Consider the following 12241-nt stretch of genomic DNA (forward strand, 5'->3'; position numbering starts at 1 on the left):
TATATATTTTCCGATCAGCCTCAATGTGTAATTACAAGGCGACAGGTTCAACCAAAAATGTGCTCCCTCTTCTCCAAAATCAATCTCAAGTCAGGATTCTTTGTTAGACATTTTCAGGCTAAGTTCAAAACTGTTTGACATCATTGGATAATGGGAGCTCACTATTCACTCTCATTTACCTTTATTCTTAGTCTTTACCATCTCCTAAACAAAATACACTGAGGTTCAGCTAATTGCTCCATTGTGTTCACCAACTATTGTTGGACAACACTGAATACTGTGAAAATCAAGCAAAACTGTTAAGCTGTGGATTGCTGTAACCATAACAAGACCTGATAGACAATCAAAAGTTTGGAGATGAAGGAAACTGCAGAATCCTGTCATAATAGGTGGGGTGAGGTGGAGTCAGCTTACTGCATGTACATCTGAGCTTCAATAATATATTTTCCATTTATTGCATCCATATATTTTATTCATCGTTGCACTGTGTGCCAATTCAACAGCTCTCTTTTTGACACAATCATTTAACCAATTCAAACAGGATATCACTTGATACCATAAAACATTTTCTCCATCTGTCTGTTCAGACCATGTTCTATGTAATCTTGGCAGCGTTCTTCCAAATTGCTTTCAAGTAATGCAGAACACGGTGGATGGTTCCCACTCGGGCTGCAGGGGCCTTGAAGTTCCCAATGATGACATCAGGCATGCAGAGTAAATCATGATTTCCCTCTGTGCCCCCTGATCTGCAGGCAGAGAGGGTAGTGGTGAGCTCATGCTCGTAGGAAGTAACTTTGCCATTTAAAAGTGAGAAAGTCAGGAGGAACAACATCTGGCTGAGCTGAGGAAATGAGGCAGGATGCTTGCAGGCCAGGTGTCAGTGTTAAGGGTGGAAAAACCCACCCATAACATAGATTGGAAGCTGTAACTGGGTTTGCCACCTCCCATCCATCCTGTCCCACCACGACACTAGAACCTCTTGTTTTCCGGTGTCATGTCCTATCCCTAGGACACACCCTAGAGATTCAGCATCTGGGTCAGCTGCTGCCAGCTGTAAGTGTTTTGAAACAATGACGTGACCTTTATCAAATGTTTGTCTCCCTTTCCCCCTTTTCATTTAGTGTCCTGTTCATCCTGGCAGCAGGAATGTGGTTTGTATGCTATGAATGAGGAGACTTGCAGAGGCTTGTGCTACATCTAGCACAGCTGGGACAGGGTGTGTGTGTTTGTCTGCTTTTTTGTTTGTGAATGTGTGGACGTGCTTATTTGTGCCCAGTGTGCATGTACATGTTATTGCCTGATTATTGTTGTGGGTCTATAGGTCAAATGAGCTTATTCAATGTGTGTCTTAAAACCACACATAATGAATGTTAATACATGGTTTATATCCTCATTTGGGGTTTGATTACAGCCTTGAGTACCTTGCTGGAACACAGGTGTGTTATGTAGAACTGTTGGCCTGATCTATCTGGCATAGTTCTTCTTTGTCTTGCTCTGCTCACTCCCTGTCAAGGCAGATCAGTGAGATCCAGATGTTTTTCTTAGAGCTGGATCCCAGCATGCCGTAGTCAATGCCAGAGCCCAGGTAGGGCTGTCTGCCTGTCTGTCTGAAAGGCACGCATCTCCTCTAGGTCACTCACATGAGCTCAGCTTCCAGGTTGTGCTTCACAGGCTTAGTAACTGACCCAAAATCAAATGCTTACAGTGAAAAATGTGCCCCTCACAGTCATGGTCAAGCTTTGTTCATTGACTAGTTTTAATTCTTCCTCCATTCCAGTGCAGTTTTTTGGATGTTGCCCCCTAGTTGACCACAGTCAAGTTCATAATCTAGTCATGCAGACTCAGGGGGTTATGGAAAGATCTAATGTGTTTAATCACACACTTTTGTGAGATCACGACAGCACAACTACACACACAAACCATTGGGATTGGCAATTTTTAATCCCTTTGGCTGCCTGACACTTTGTTTTTTGTTAATCAGCAGTGAATACTCTGCTCTTGTGAAATGTCATTAATATCAAGCTCAGTCTTTCAGTAATTTGTGATGCTCTTGCCCCTCAGAGGTGAACAGATGCTCGTAGAAAAACCCTGTGCACTTAAATAATGATATGTGTTCTTTATGCCATTTAAACAAAATCATTGCAAAACTATTGCCCCTCATCTATAAAATCATTTAAGTAAAGCTATGACTGAGACAGGGAATTCTCTAGGGAATATTCTTTTCTGTTGCACACGTTGACTGCACATAGACTGATTCCATGCTGATGCACATAAAGTAAGTTGCTGATGGATGCATCTTTTTCACTGTGTTTATGTGTGGGGCATTAATCTGAGATCACATGTTTATGGTCTTGTGATGATTTGACTCTTAGGTCCCAAGTGAGACGGACTCCTGACTCCTCCCGTCAGCAGACTGGGACCTCCCGTACTGTGAAACGTTATCCATCATCCTCTGGACCTATAACCTCGAATGCTCTACCGAGTAGCAATGGCTATGCTAATGGTCATGGCAATGATCACAGGGGCTGGTATGAACACAGGAGCAGACATAGCGATGCACCTTCCTTTAATGGTCACAGGCCTACCAGTGACAGCCAGCAGCATGGACAGTTCAGCAACTTGCTACCACAACCAGGTAAGAAACAGAAACTAAACGTGCCTATAATCAGTCTGCCATCAACATCATCTCAACGTGTTCTCATTTTACTTTTGCACCTAACATTTCCTCTGCTCCAAGTATTTTCAAAACAAACTCTTCCCATTCTGGGACAGTTAAAAGCGGTTACTATACACATCTATCTAATGGCGTCACTGTTGTATGGAACACTGGAAACAAGAAAAAAAACTGGCATGATTCGAGGCTGCACTTCATCTCATCCCCCTGTCCACCCATTTTACCGTCTTTGTGGTCTGCATCACACAGACAGACGTTTCATATCAGTGCTGCGTTCATTGTGTGTGCTTGAACTCTTCCATGCACTGGAATCCAGCTGTCACTTCTTTTACATGACAGGCACCAAACCCTCATGCCTTTACCTACAACTAAAATAAATGTGACCTAGTCTTTCCTCATTTTTACTCTCTTTTCACTTCGTCTCTTCTCTCTGATGTGCTATCCAGAATACACAGCTGTCTGCTGCTTTAGGTTCTCTTTTTTTGCCCTTGTGCCAGGGCAACGGCTGTTGAACAGATTCCCACCATTACACAATGTTCACTTGCACTTACTCTCTCTTTGTCTCCCTCACACATACACATATCCACAACACCTTCTTTCATAGATAAAGGGCTTGGACGCTTGCCCGTAAACCTAATAGTATTCTTCTCTCCATTTGCGGGCCTGTGGCACATTGCTCACTCAGCTGCAGCGTGCCACTGGCCAGCCGTCAGCACACACCCTCGCACACTTATAAACCTCCCTTTGCCCAGACACGGAGTGTGTCGCTGAAAGGCTGAAGGAGGAAGGATGCAGCTTCTTTCCAGCTTGTATTTGCTATTGCTCTTTCTCAAGAAGGTGTGTGTGTGTCTTCCAGGGGCCAACCTCACCTCCAACCTGGACCGCATTAAGATTGTCTTCACACCTATGATGTGCCGAAGGGTGTGCAGTGCCGGGCGCTGCTACAACAGCTGTGAGAAGGGAGACATTACTACGGTGTATAGCGAGACCTCGCACCAGCAGCAGCAGCAGCAGCAACAGCAGCAGTCAAAAAACCAGGGCTTCAGACTCTGTGAGTGTTGACTTCAGGCCCTCTGACTCTTCTTGTCTGGCTGTCTTTTTCTCTGCTCTGCACTGTCTTGTAATCTCTCACTTCTGCCTTTTCAGTGTCTTTTATGTTCACTTTATCATTCTCACACAGGTTCTATGAGTCTCCATTCTGATATCTCATTCCTTTTTATGGGGTGAGCTGGACAAAATGGGTTCCCAGTAGCATGCTGTCTGTTCTGAATAGTAAGCTCAGAGAGGAGGCAGAGTGGTATAGATTAAGACTGGGAGCTGTGCTACAAAACTCTCCCTGTCAAGGAGAAAGAGAGGCAGGGAAAGCAGGAGAGGACGGGGTAGAGCAGATTAAAAGTGGGCTCTGTATAAGGGGGCTAATCTCCCTTCATAGACACACACGTGGAGCTGGTGGTCCCACGCTCCCAGCACTTAGCCCCATCTCCTTGCGGTTTGCACCTTGCGGTTGGCCCCGCTGTTAACCATTTAACATGCTCCCTGGGAGAGCAGGAACGAATGAAAGAGGAGAGGGAGAGGCAGAAAGAGAGAAAGAGTAGCAGCATGAACAGGATTTTATAGGGATTACATTAAACCTGCAATTTTATCCAGGGGGCTTTACTCAAAATTCACACAAGAGTGTCCATGGGAAGGGGGGGTGGGGGTGGGTGGTGTCAGTGCCAAAGGGAGGGTCACAACTTTACATGTTTCTTAGTTTTCTCTTCAGTTTTAAGGATTCAACTTAGAATAACTAACACTTGAGGATTAGAGGTGAAAGGTGTACATACCACACACATACACATATATAAGTCATATCCATTTTCACCTTACATAAATACAAACGCAAACAGACATTCAACCAACCTTCATACAAATGCACTGACCTCTTTAGTGAGAATCTAACTGACTTATGAAAATATAAACAGGTTGCTGTTGAAGATTTATGCGCCCATTAAAGGGGTTTTGGAGGATGATATTGATATTCCAAACACTTCAGAGTCCTGACAGAGGGCTTCCAAAAGATTATATTCCTTTTACTTCCACTTCTTCCACAACATTTTGTTATTATTCCCCGTTTTATTCTCCAGTAATCCCCCTTCTTTATATAATAGTACATAGTGCTAAAGAGCACATTAAAAAGAAATTGCTTTCCATTTAGACTTGCATCCTGTTGTTGCTTGACTGCGCATGTTCGTCCAGGAATGTCAAGTGGACAGCAAACAGTTATCTCATGCTGTTGTTATGTTGCCTACACAGTGCAGTAAAATCTGTCTGGATGATTGCAGGCTCTCTTGATTCACACCATGCGTACAACACTCACTTTAAAGCCAGGCTGGGTAGAAGGGTAGAAGTCTTTTTAGTGAGTGAGAAGTGTGTGTGTCTCTTTGGTCATTAGAGGCTGTTAAATGGACAGACAGATAGGCAGACAAGGAGCATTGTGTGTGGAGTCGACACTAAGAGTTTGTCTAAGAATAGTTCTTGCCTCATACTTGGTTGGAACTGGCCTGACACAGACCAGTGCAGACATGCATCCCACATTAAGAAGCTTTAATAGCCTCCTTTAGTTGATAATTTAGCCGGTATGTCAAATCACATGTCGGCTCTTCCTGTGTGTCTGGACAACAATGCTGGCCCGCTTTAGTCTCTGTCTGGCTCTTCACATCTTTTCAGCTGCATTCGTTTTTCCATCTTTCTTTCTGTTTCTGTCTCTCTGTTTTCAATCTCTTCTGTTAGCATTCTCTTCTAATCCCTTTCAGTCTTTATTTGTTACTCTTCTATTTTTGCTGCATTCCTCCCTTTTGTCCTCCTCCAGTCTCTCTGCTGTTAAAGCTGTTTGACATAGAGGTAATTTCTCTAAATGCAATCAAGACTGCCCAGTATCTCCCTGTGCTCTGTTTGCACCCTGTTAGTGGGTTTGTCTCAAAAAGGCACAGAAGATGCAGCTCCCTGCATGATTCCATGACAAGTGCAGCCTCTTTCATCACACAGTATGTGGGCCATTCGTATCTCTAACTGTCCTGTAAAACAGCCCCTTATATTTGTGTTGTGTGTTACTGCAGTGCAGTGCTTAGGTTTGTCATCCTTTTTGTCTTAATTCATCATTGCTTGAATGGTCTTTTCCTGATTTTCTTTTCTTTGATGTCCTGAGTTTGGAGAGGTCCTGTCAGAGCAAATCTGTAGATGGGAGCAGGCCCAGGTATGCAGGGGGCTGGCCTGGCACCCATCTCTGATGCTAAAAGATAAGGTCTATGAAAGGTCTGTGAAAGCACCACTGTCAAACAACATCTGGCCATTGCTGTTTTCATTCTCTCTATGGTGAATTGCAAACTATAAATCAAATTGTAGACAGTTTATTTTTGGATCCAATTTACTTTGAGGCACTTGCTCTCCTTTGAAATTTCTATGAGATTAGATCGTTTGGCAAATTCATATTTTTTCTTCCCTGGCCAGCTAAACAAGTGTTCCATGCAGCCATCCATGCAGTTATTATCATTTGATTATTTTCATTATAATCTTCATTATGTTATTTTCAAATTATGACTGGATGAGTCACTGATGACCATGCACCATCCTGTTCAGGAGAATGTAATTACTGATGTGAGGCAAAACATGCCTATGAAGGAGGCAAAGCATGAATAGCAGTGCCATGCCTTAGGCCTCGAGACAAAAAATTTCATTAGTGTCACATGGAATGAGGTGTCAGGTAGTGCCAAAGTAGAAAACAGCATGACCATTTCCAAACAAAGCCTACCCACAGGAAGCCTAAAAAACATGTCCTTCCTAATAGGACTGCCTCCTCTGTTTCTTATTGCCAGATCCTTGTGTGTGAAGATGCTGTGTAATTAAATGTGGCGTGTTGTGTTTGCTAATCTCTCACTTATAAACTTCTTTCTTTTCTGCAGTCTTCTGTCAAATCCCCTGTCTGAATGGTGGCCGTTGCATCGGCAGGGATCTGTGCTGGTGTCCCTCAAACTCAACAGGAAAGTTTTGTCACCTCCCATTGCCGCCTCCTGCCAGACCCACTCCTCACAGCCGCAAGGACGCCAGCCACCAGGAACCAAAATCTCCATCCCTGTCTATGTACACTCTGCCTCTTTCCAATCAGCAAGGTAAACACTTATGCTGTGATCAGTGTGGGGTGTAATTCTGTCTTCTCAGGACAAGTGTCCTTGGGCAGGAAAGTGAACCCTACATTACCCCTGATATTCTAATCTGCTTCTACTGTAGAGAGAGAGCACCACATATATAGAGAACATGTATGTAGTAAGAAGCCCTGAATTCCAAAATTCCAAAAACAGAATGTTGTCTAAGGAGAAATTATTGTGTAACATTTAGAGGCTTCTGTGCATTACTGTTGTAAAATGATGTGATCACACAAAATTGATTCATATTCAAAGTTCTGAACTTACAACTAGGTTATGTTTTGCAATAACCTTAACAGCTTTTTTTAAAGCTTGCTGATAAAATATCTGCTGTACTTGAGAGGATCAAGAAGGGGCTAATGCAACACAGTTAGCAACAATAACTTGTTTCATAGATTCTGTGGCTCTGTTTCCTCTCAAACGTTAGCACTGTAAGGATGGCCTGCATGTGGCTATTTGCTCTCAACTTGATATTTGCTTTCAATTTGTTATTTAACCACCCCACACCCACACACTCTCTCTTTTTTTCTTTTGAAGCAACATGAAGGCCACAAAGGCGTTTTCTAAAGTCTAAATCTTGATTTTCAACATTGTTTACAGTGTAATGCTCTGCTTCTGTGAGGCAGCTATTGAGGTCAGACTCTATTTTGAGCAAATTAACAAATGGATGACTCAGTGAAAGTCCTCACATTGCTTGCACACTGCTGCTTTTATCAAGACAGGAGTGGTTATCAGAAACAGAGAAGGGAAATATAATCTTGTATAAATATGATGAACAAAAGATTTGCTACTTGACTTTCACTATTCTGGTATTATTTTGTTAAAATGTTGTCATTTCATCTAATTCAGATTCTTAATAAGTCAAACTATAATACTATTTAAGTTTTTTTAAAATTAAGAATTATCGGTTTGTTTGTTTTTTCTCATAGCAAAGAAATGATCCATCTTGTCTGTATGCTTTATGTATACTGAGTATGCAGTATATTACATAAAAAGTAAGATTCACTGGGACTTGATAAATTCTGGTCCTCTCCTTGGAGACTTTGCTGTCTGTGATATAAGGATTCATGAAAGTTGGTCAGGATTCAGGGGAAAAAAAACCCTGGCACTCCCTGAAGAATGATGCTTTCCCTCTGTTTGAAACACAAAAGAACCCATTCTAGACATTGCAACATCTTCTCAGCTCTTCAGTAAATTTATCTTTGGTATTTAAAATGATTTAATTTAAACCAGTAAATGCCAAACTCTTTGTGTTGTTGTTGATGTTGTGCAGTACGTTTACAGCTCAGTATACTCTAGAGCTCATAATTTGGAGATTAAACAAGCATTTGTTGAACAAGTTTGTGTTAGTTGCTCGTTAATGTATATTTTATGCTTTGAATGAAGAGTCTCTCACTTACAATATTCCAAATATGAAACTATAAACCACCCACTATTTTTATGTAAATTCTGAATCTCTCTTTCTTAAGCTTCTCTCCACCCATCCTTGGTGAATGTCCACATTCAGCACCCACCCGAGGCAGAGGTCCAGATCCACCAAGTAGCTCGAGTACAGCCTGGGCACAGACAAGCCACCACAGAGGGGGCTCACTCTGTTCAGCAGCGCTCTCAGCCAGGGAATGGAAATGAACACACCAATAAGCATGGTAGCAAACACCCACACACCAATGGACATAGGAATGGTCACACAACAACGCACATCCGTCTGAATGGCCATGTTGGAAGATGCTTTCAGGAGACAGTCGATGGACAGGTATTGCTTTAAGCTGTTGAAACTGTTATAGTATATATTAACATGATATAATATATGATATATATACTAAGTATTATAATCAAATGTGATGAAACCAGGAGTTGAAAGTGTGTTTTAACACAACTGCCATTATCTTCACATTCCATCACCTACTGTGAACATTTCTGTCTCAAACAGGAAGTGAGCCTATAAGAATCATTTATATAATGCCCAGAATTTATTGTATGTGCTCAGGCCATACTGGTCATTTCATGTTCCACCAGTTGCAAAACAGGTCCCCGAGGTCTGTTATGAATAAGAATTAATTTATAGGACGGGGTTAAGCTTCAGATCGTGCCTTTGTGGTATTCTGTGTAACTAAAGGGAGGAGACTTTCCGTAGTGTTTATGCACAAAGTACTGGCTGTACTATAGATTTATGTGTTTCGTATGGTCAGAATAACATGGTTAGCTTAGCTACCATTAGCCTTTAGTTATGCAATTGTGACAAAGTATTTATCCACAATGGACTTGTTTTTTTCCAGAATTTGTTCCTCTTTTAACCTAATGTGGTTTAGTAATAAGCTTTAAACTGAACTATGTAGTCAGAATGGCAAAGAAGAGCAGAACATTGTCACAGAAGTACCACAAAAAAGCTTTAGCATGCCATTTTCCATCTTCTGCTGCCAACGAGCTTGTGTTCTTCTGGAAAAAAAAACTGCTCTCTTAAGTTAAATTATATTGGCCAAGTTTGATAGAACTCTCCCTTCACAATTAACCAAGTGCCTTAATGAGGCACGCTAGGAGGTTTATAGTTGGTCTTAGGACTCAGTGTTTATATCCTCCTCCAACTAAACAATCTCACATGTGTCTGGTTCACTCTGTCCTTATACACCACATATACACTCTTTCCAAGACAGAAACACTTGTACATAAACAAGCATGGATGCACAAATTTGTGATTATTAAAAAACTCTTTCATAGATATAACACAGATGTGTGTTGTTGTAGTGTGGCAAGCCTCTGCCAGGCCTAACCAAACAAGATGATTGCTGTGGAAGTGTTGGTGCCTCCTGGGGTCTTAACAAGTGTCAAAAGTGTCCAACCAAACCAGGTAAGCCCTCAGGACTAAGCTATTAGATCGAAACACTTTTTGTGGTTCTGTTCCATAACACAATAAAGTCTGACCTATTTACGGTCTTGTATATATATATATATATATATATATATATATATGTGAGTTTGTGTGTTTGTGTGTATACATTTTTTTTTTACTTTTGATCTAAATGTCTTGGTATTTTTGTTTTTTACAACTGGTCTAAATAGAGTTTTCCAGTCTGAGTGCTGCATATTAAAGAGATTAGCAAGTGATTTCTTTTGTAATCATTGGCAGCCATTGTTTATGTATAGTAGATTTTTATCACATCATTTATCACAGGCTTAAACTCATCTGATGACTGATGATAATTAGCACACAGCAGTCTTCATTAGACAGCTTCGAGACGCACCCTTGCACACAGTGCTTCAAATGGAGCTGTTTTCACTTCCATAAAACCAAAACTGGGAAGCAAATGAAAACGCATTTAGCATACAGATGAGACCCTTGCAGGCGTGCCACCCACCCTGCGGGAGAGAGCCAACGTGGCCTTGAAAGAGTGAGTAAATGAAGAGCTTTCCAACCAGAGCTGCGGTAGGTTTGAGGAAAAGCAGCAGGGTGGTTGTAAGCTGGCAAGCAGGATGGGTGGCATCACCATCCACTGCAGATCGAAACTGTCACTCAGCTTGACAGCTGTACATGTGATTAGGACTCACCAATTTCCCTTCATTGATTTAGACTGTATAAGAATAACATTCAGTACATAACATTCAGTTATTTTCCAGATTCTGAATCATATCATGGCTGTGCCCACATATACCACTTCTGTGAGATTGCCTGAACCATGTTTGACTAGACTTTAATGAGAAGCAGACATAAGCCATCTCCATAGATAATGCATGTCAATCCATTCTTTACCCTCTCACTCTGTCTCCCTCGGCTTGCCAGATTCCCACTCCTACCAAGTCCCTACGAAGCATGATCTCTTTTGGCTCCCAGATGTTTTGTTCTCCTCCCTGCTTTGAAGTTTGCGGGTGAAACAAAGTGAATACCCTGATTGCTCATTTTTGAGGCTGTTTTTGGGAGGCAGCTTGTTGTAGACTTTGGGGTCACACGCAGGAAGACAGAGAGAATGTTAGAGGGGGAAAATGAAGTCATGTACGGTGTCCCCAAAGGCCTCAGAGGAAACTTTAATAAGAGAAATACTTTGAATTCCTCCATAGTGTTATTGATTTCATTTTAGATACACAGATTTGTCTCCAAGCTACAGTTCACTCTTCTCTGACTTGACTTGAAGTAGGCGTGTACTGTTTAAGTCATTTACAGGAATGACAGGCAACTTGGAGACGACGGCCTCGAAAAATGATGTTGCTCTTCTTAATTCTTGAAGAATGAGGCAGTTGTCGGCTTCCATCACAGAGCGAAGTCATATAGCTTTATGTAAGTCTCCTGTGTCTCTTGCTGAGTATGCGATAATTATGTAATAAAAGCCTAGTTTGTGTTTAGGCGTACAATGGTGCCATTGGTCAGTTTATGGCTGGTTGCAAATTACACTGTTGACTGAGCGCAAGACTCAGTACTTCATATTTTTTCCTTATATTTACAGAGGATGCCAGCATGACTACAGTTTAATAATGTTCTGTTATTTACAGGATTTTCAGTCTTTCCTTCCTGTCTCCACATCATTGTGAGTGTGTTTGTTGCATCAGCCTCACTTGAAACAATGATATAGATTCATAATGTGTTGCTTCTACTTCAGGCTGGGTATGGGTAGCTTTAAAATGTGCACAGAATAATTTCAGTGCAGTTGATTGATATATCTGGGACTTTATCTCATTGCTGTGGCAGTAAGGAGGGAAATTGTGTGTTTGCGTGTGTGCCCAATTTATGTGAGGGAGGACTGTCATTATGGAGGCAAGAATGCCAGTGTGTCCCATCTCAGTGGGAGCCGAAGCCTTTAGGAGCCAGGGCCTTTAAAAGTCACATGCTGTGGATTCCTGGACTGTAATGAGATCCAGATCAGCCAGAAAATACTGTAGTCAAATCCATCCCTCTGGCTTAGATGGAGATGTGGAGTAACAAAGTAGACCTACACTTGGCTTTGAACTCATTCTACAATCGCAGTTTATGAAACTAATGTAGAGATGGTCAAGAGAACAAGTCAATGACATGCTGAATTAAGTAATGATTAGAAAAGGGCTCTTGGCAATTTGCTTACACATGTCCTCCATGCTCTATTAAGCAGTAAGAGGGACATAATTGTGACTACTGAGCAGTCAACAGAGGTGATGCACTTATAGTTTGAGGCTTTATCTCTTTTGAAACCAGGTACTGACTAATGTAGGCCACTTGTAATTGAGTGATCATCGGTGGCAAATGAGGAGGTGACTATGCCTTCAACCTACTGGGTTATAAACTCCTTTGACTGTCCATTAGCATGCGTAGGCTTGCGACTAGCATGCCGAGGCTGACAGCCAGTTAAATTGTTTAATGCTTTGGTTACTAGTAAGGTAGCTTCTCTTTTTGCTTTTCTTCCTCATATTTTCTGTTTATTTACAGCTT

General features: G+C 41.7%; 1 protein-coding gene across 2 annotated transcripts in view; it reads left to right on the forward strand.

Annotated features, from left to right (window-relative positions):
- LOC140269973 (latent-transforming growth factor beta-binding protein 2-like) overlaps nt 1-12241 on the forward strand; it is an 84017-nt gene that overhangs the window by 29768 nt on the left and 42008 nt on the right. For both annotated transcript variants that reach the window (XM_072365022.1, XM_072365023.1), the window contains exons 4-8: nt 2373-2635; nt 3531-3725; nt 6613-6819; nt 8322-8605; nt 9595-9697. In XM_072365022.1, the coding sequence (XP_072221123.1) occupies nt 2373-2635; nt 3531-3725; nt 6613-6819; nt 8322-8605; nt 9595-9697 (1052 nt within the window). The remainder of the gene's footprint in view (nt 1-2372; nt 2636-3530; nt 3726-6612; nt 6820-8321; nt 8606-9594; nt 9698-12241) is intronic.

Source organism: Leuresthes tenuis, unplaced genomic scaffold (genome assembly GCF_036924035.1).
Source record: "Leuresthes tenuis unplaced genomic scaffold, fLeuTen1.0.hap1 SCAF_15, whole genome shotgun sequence".
Classification (NCBI taxonomy): domain Eukaryota; kingdom Metazoa; phylum Chordata; class Actinopteri; order Atheriniformes; family Atherinopsidae; genus Leuresthes; species Leuresthes tenuis.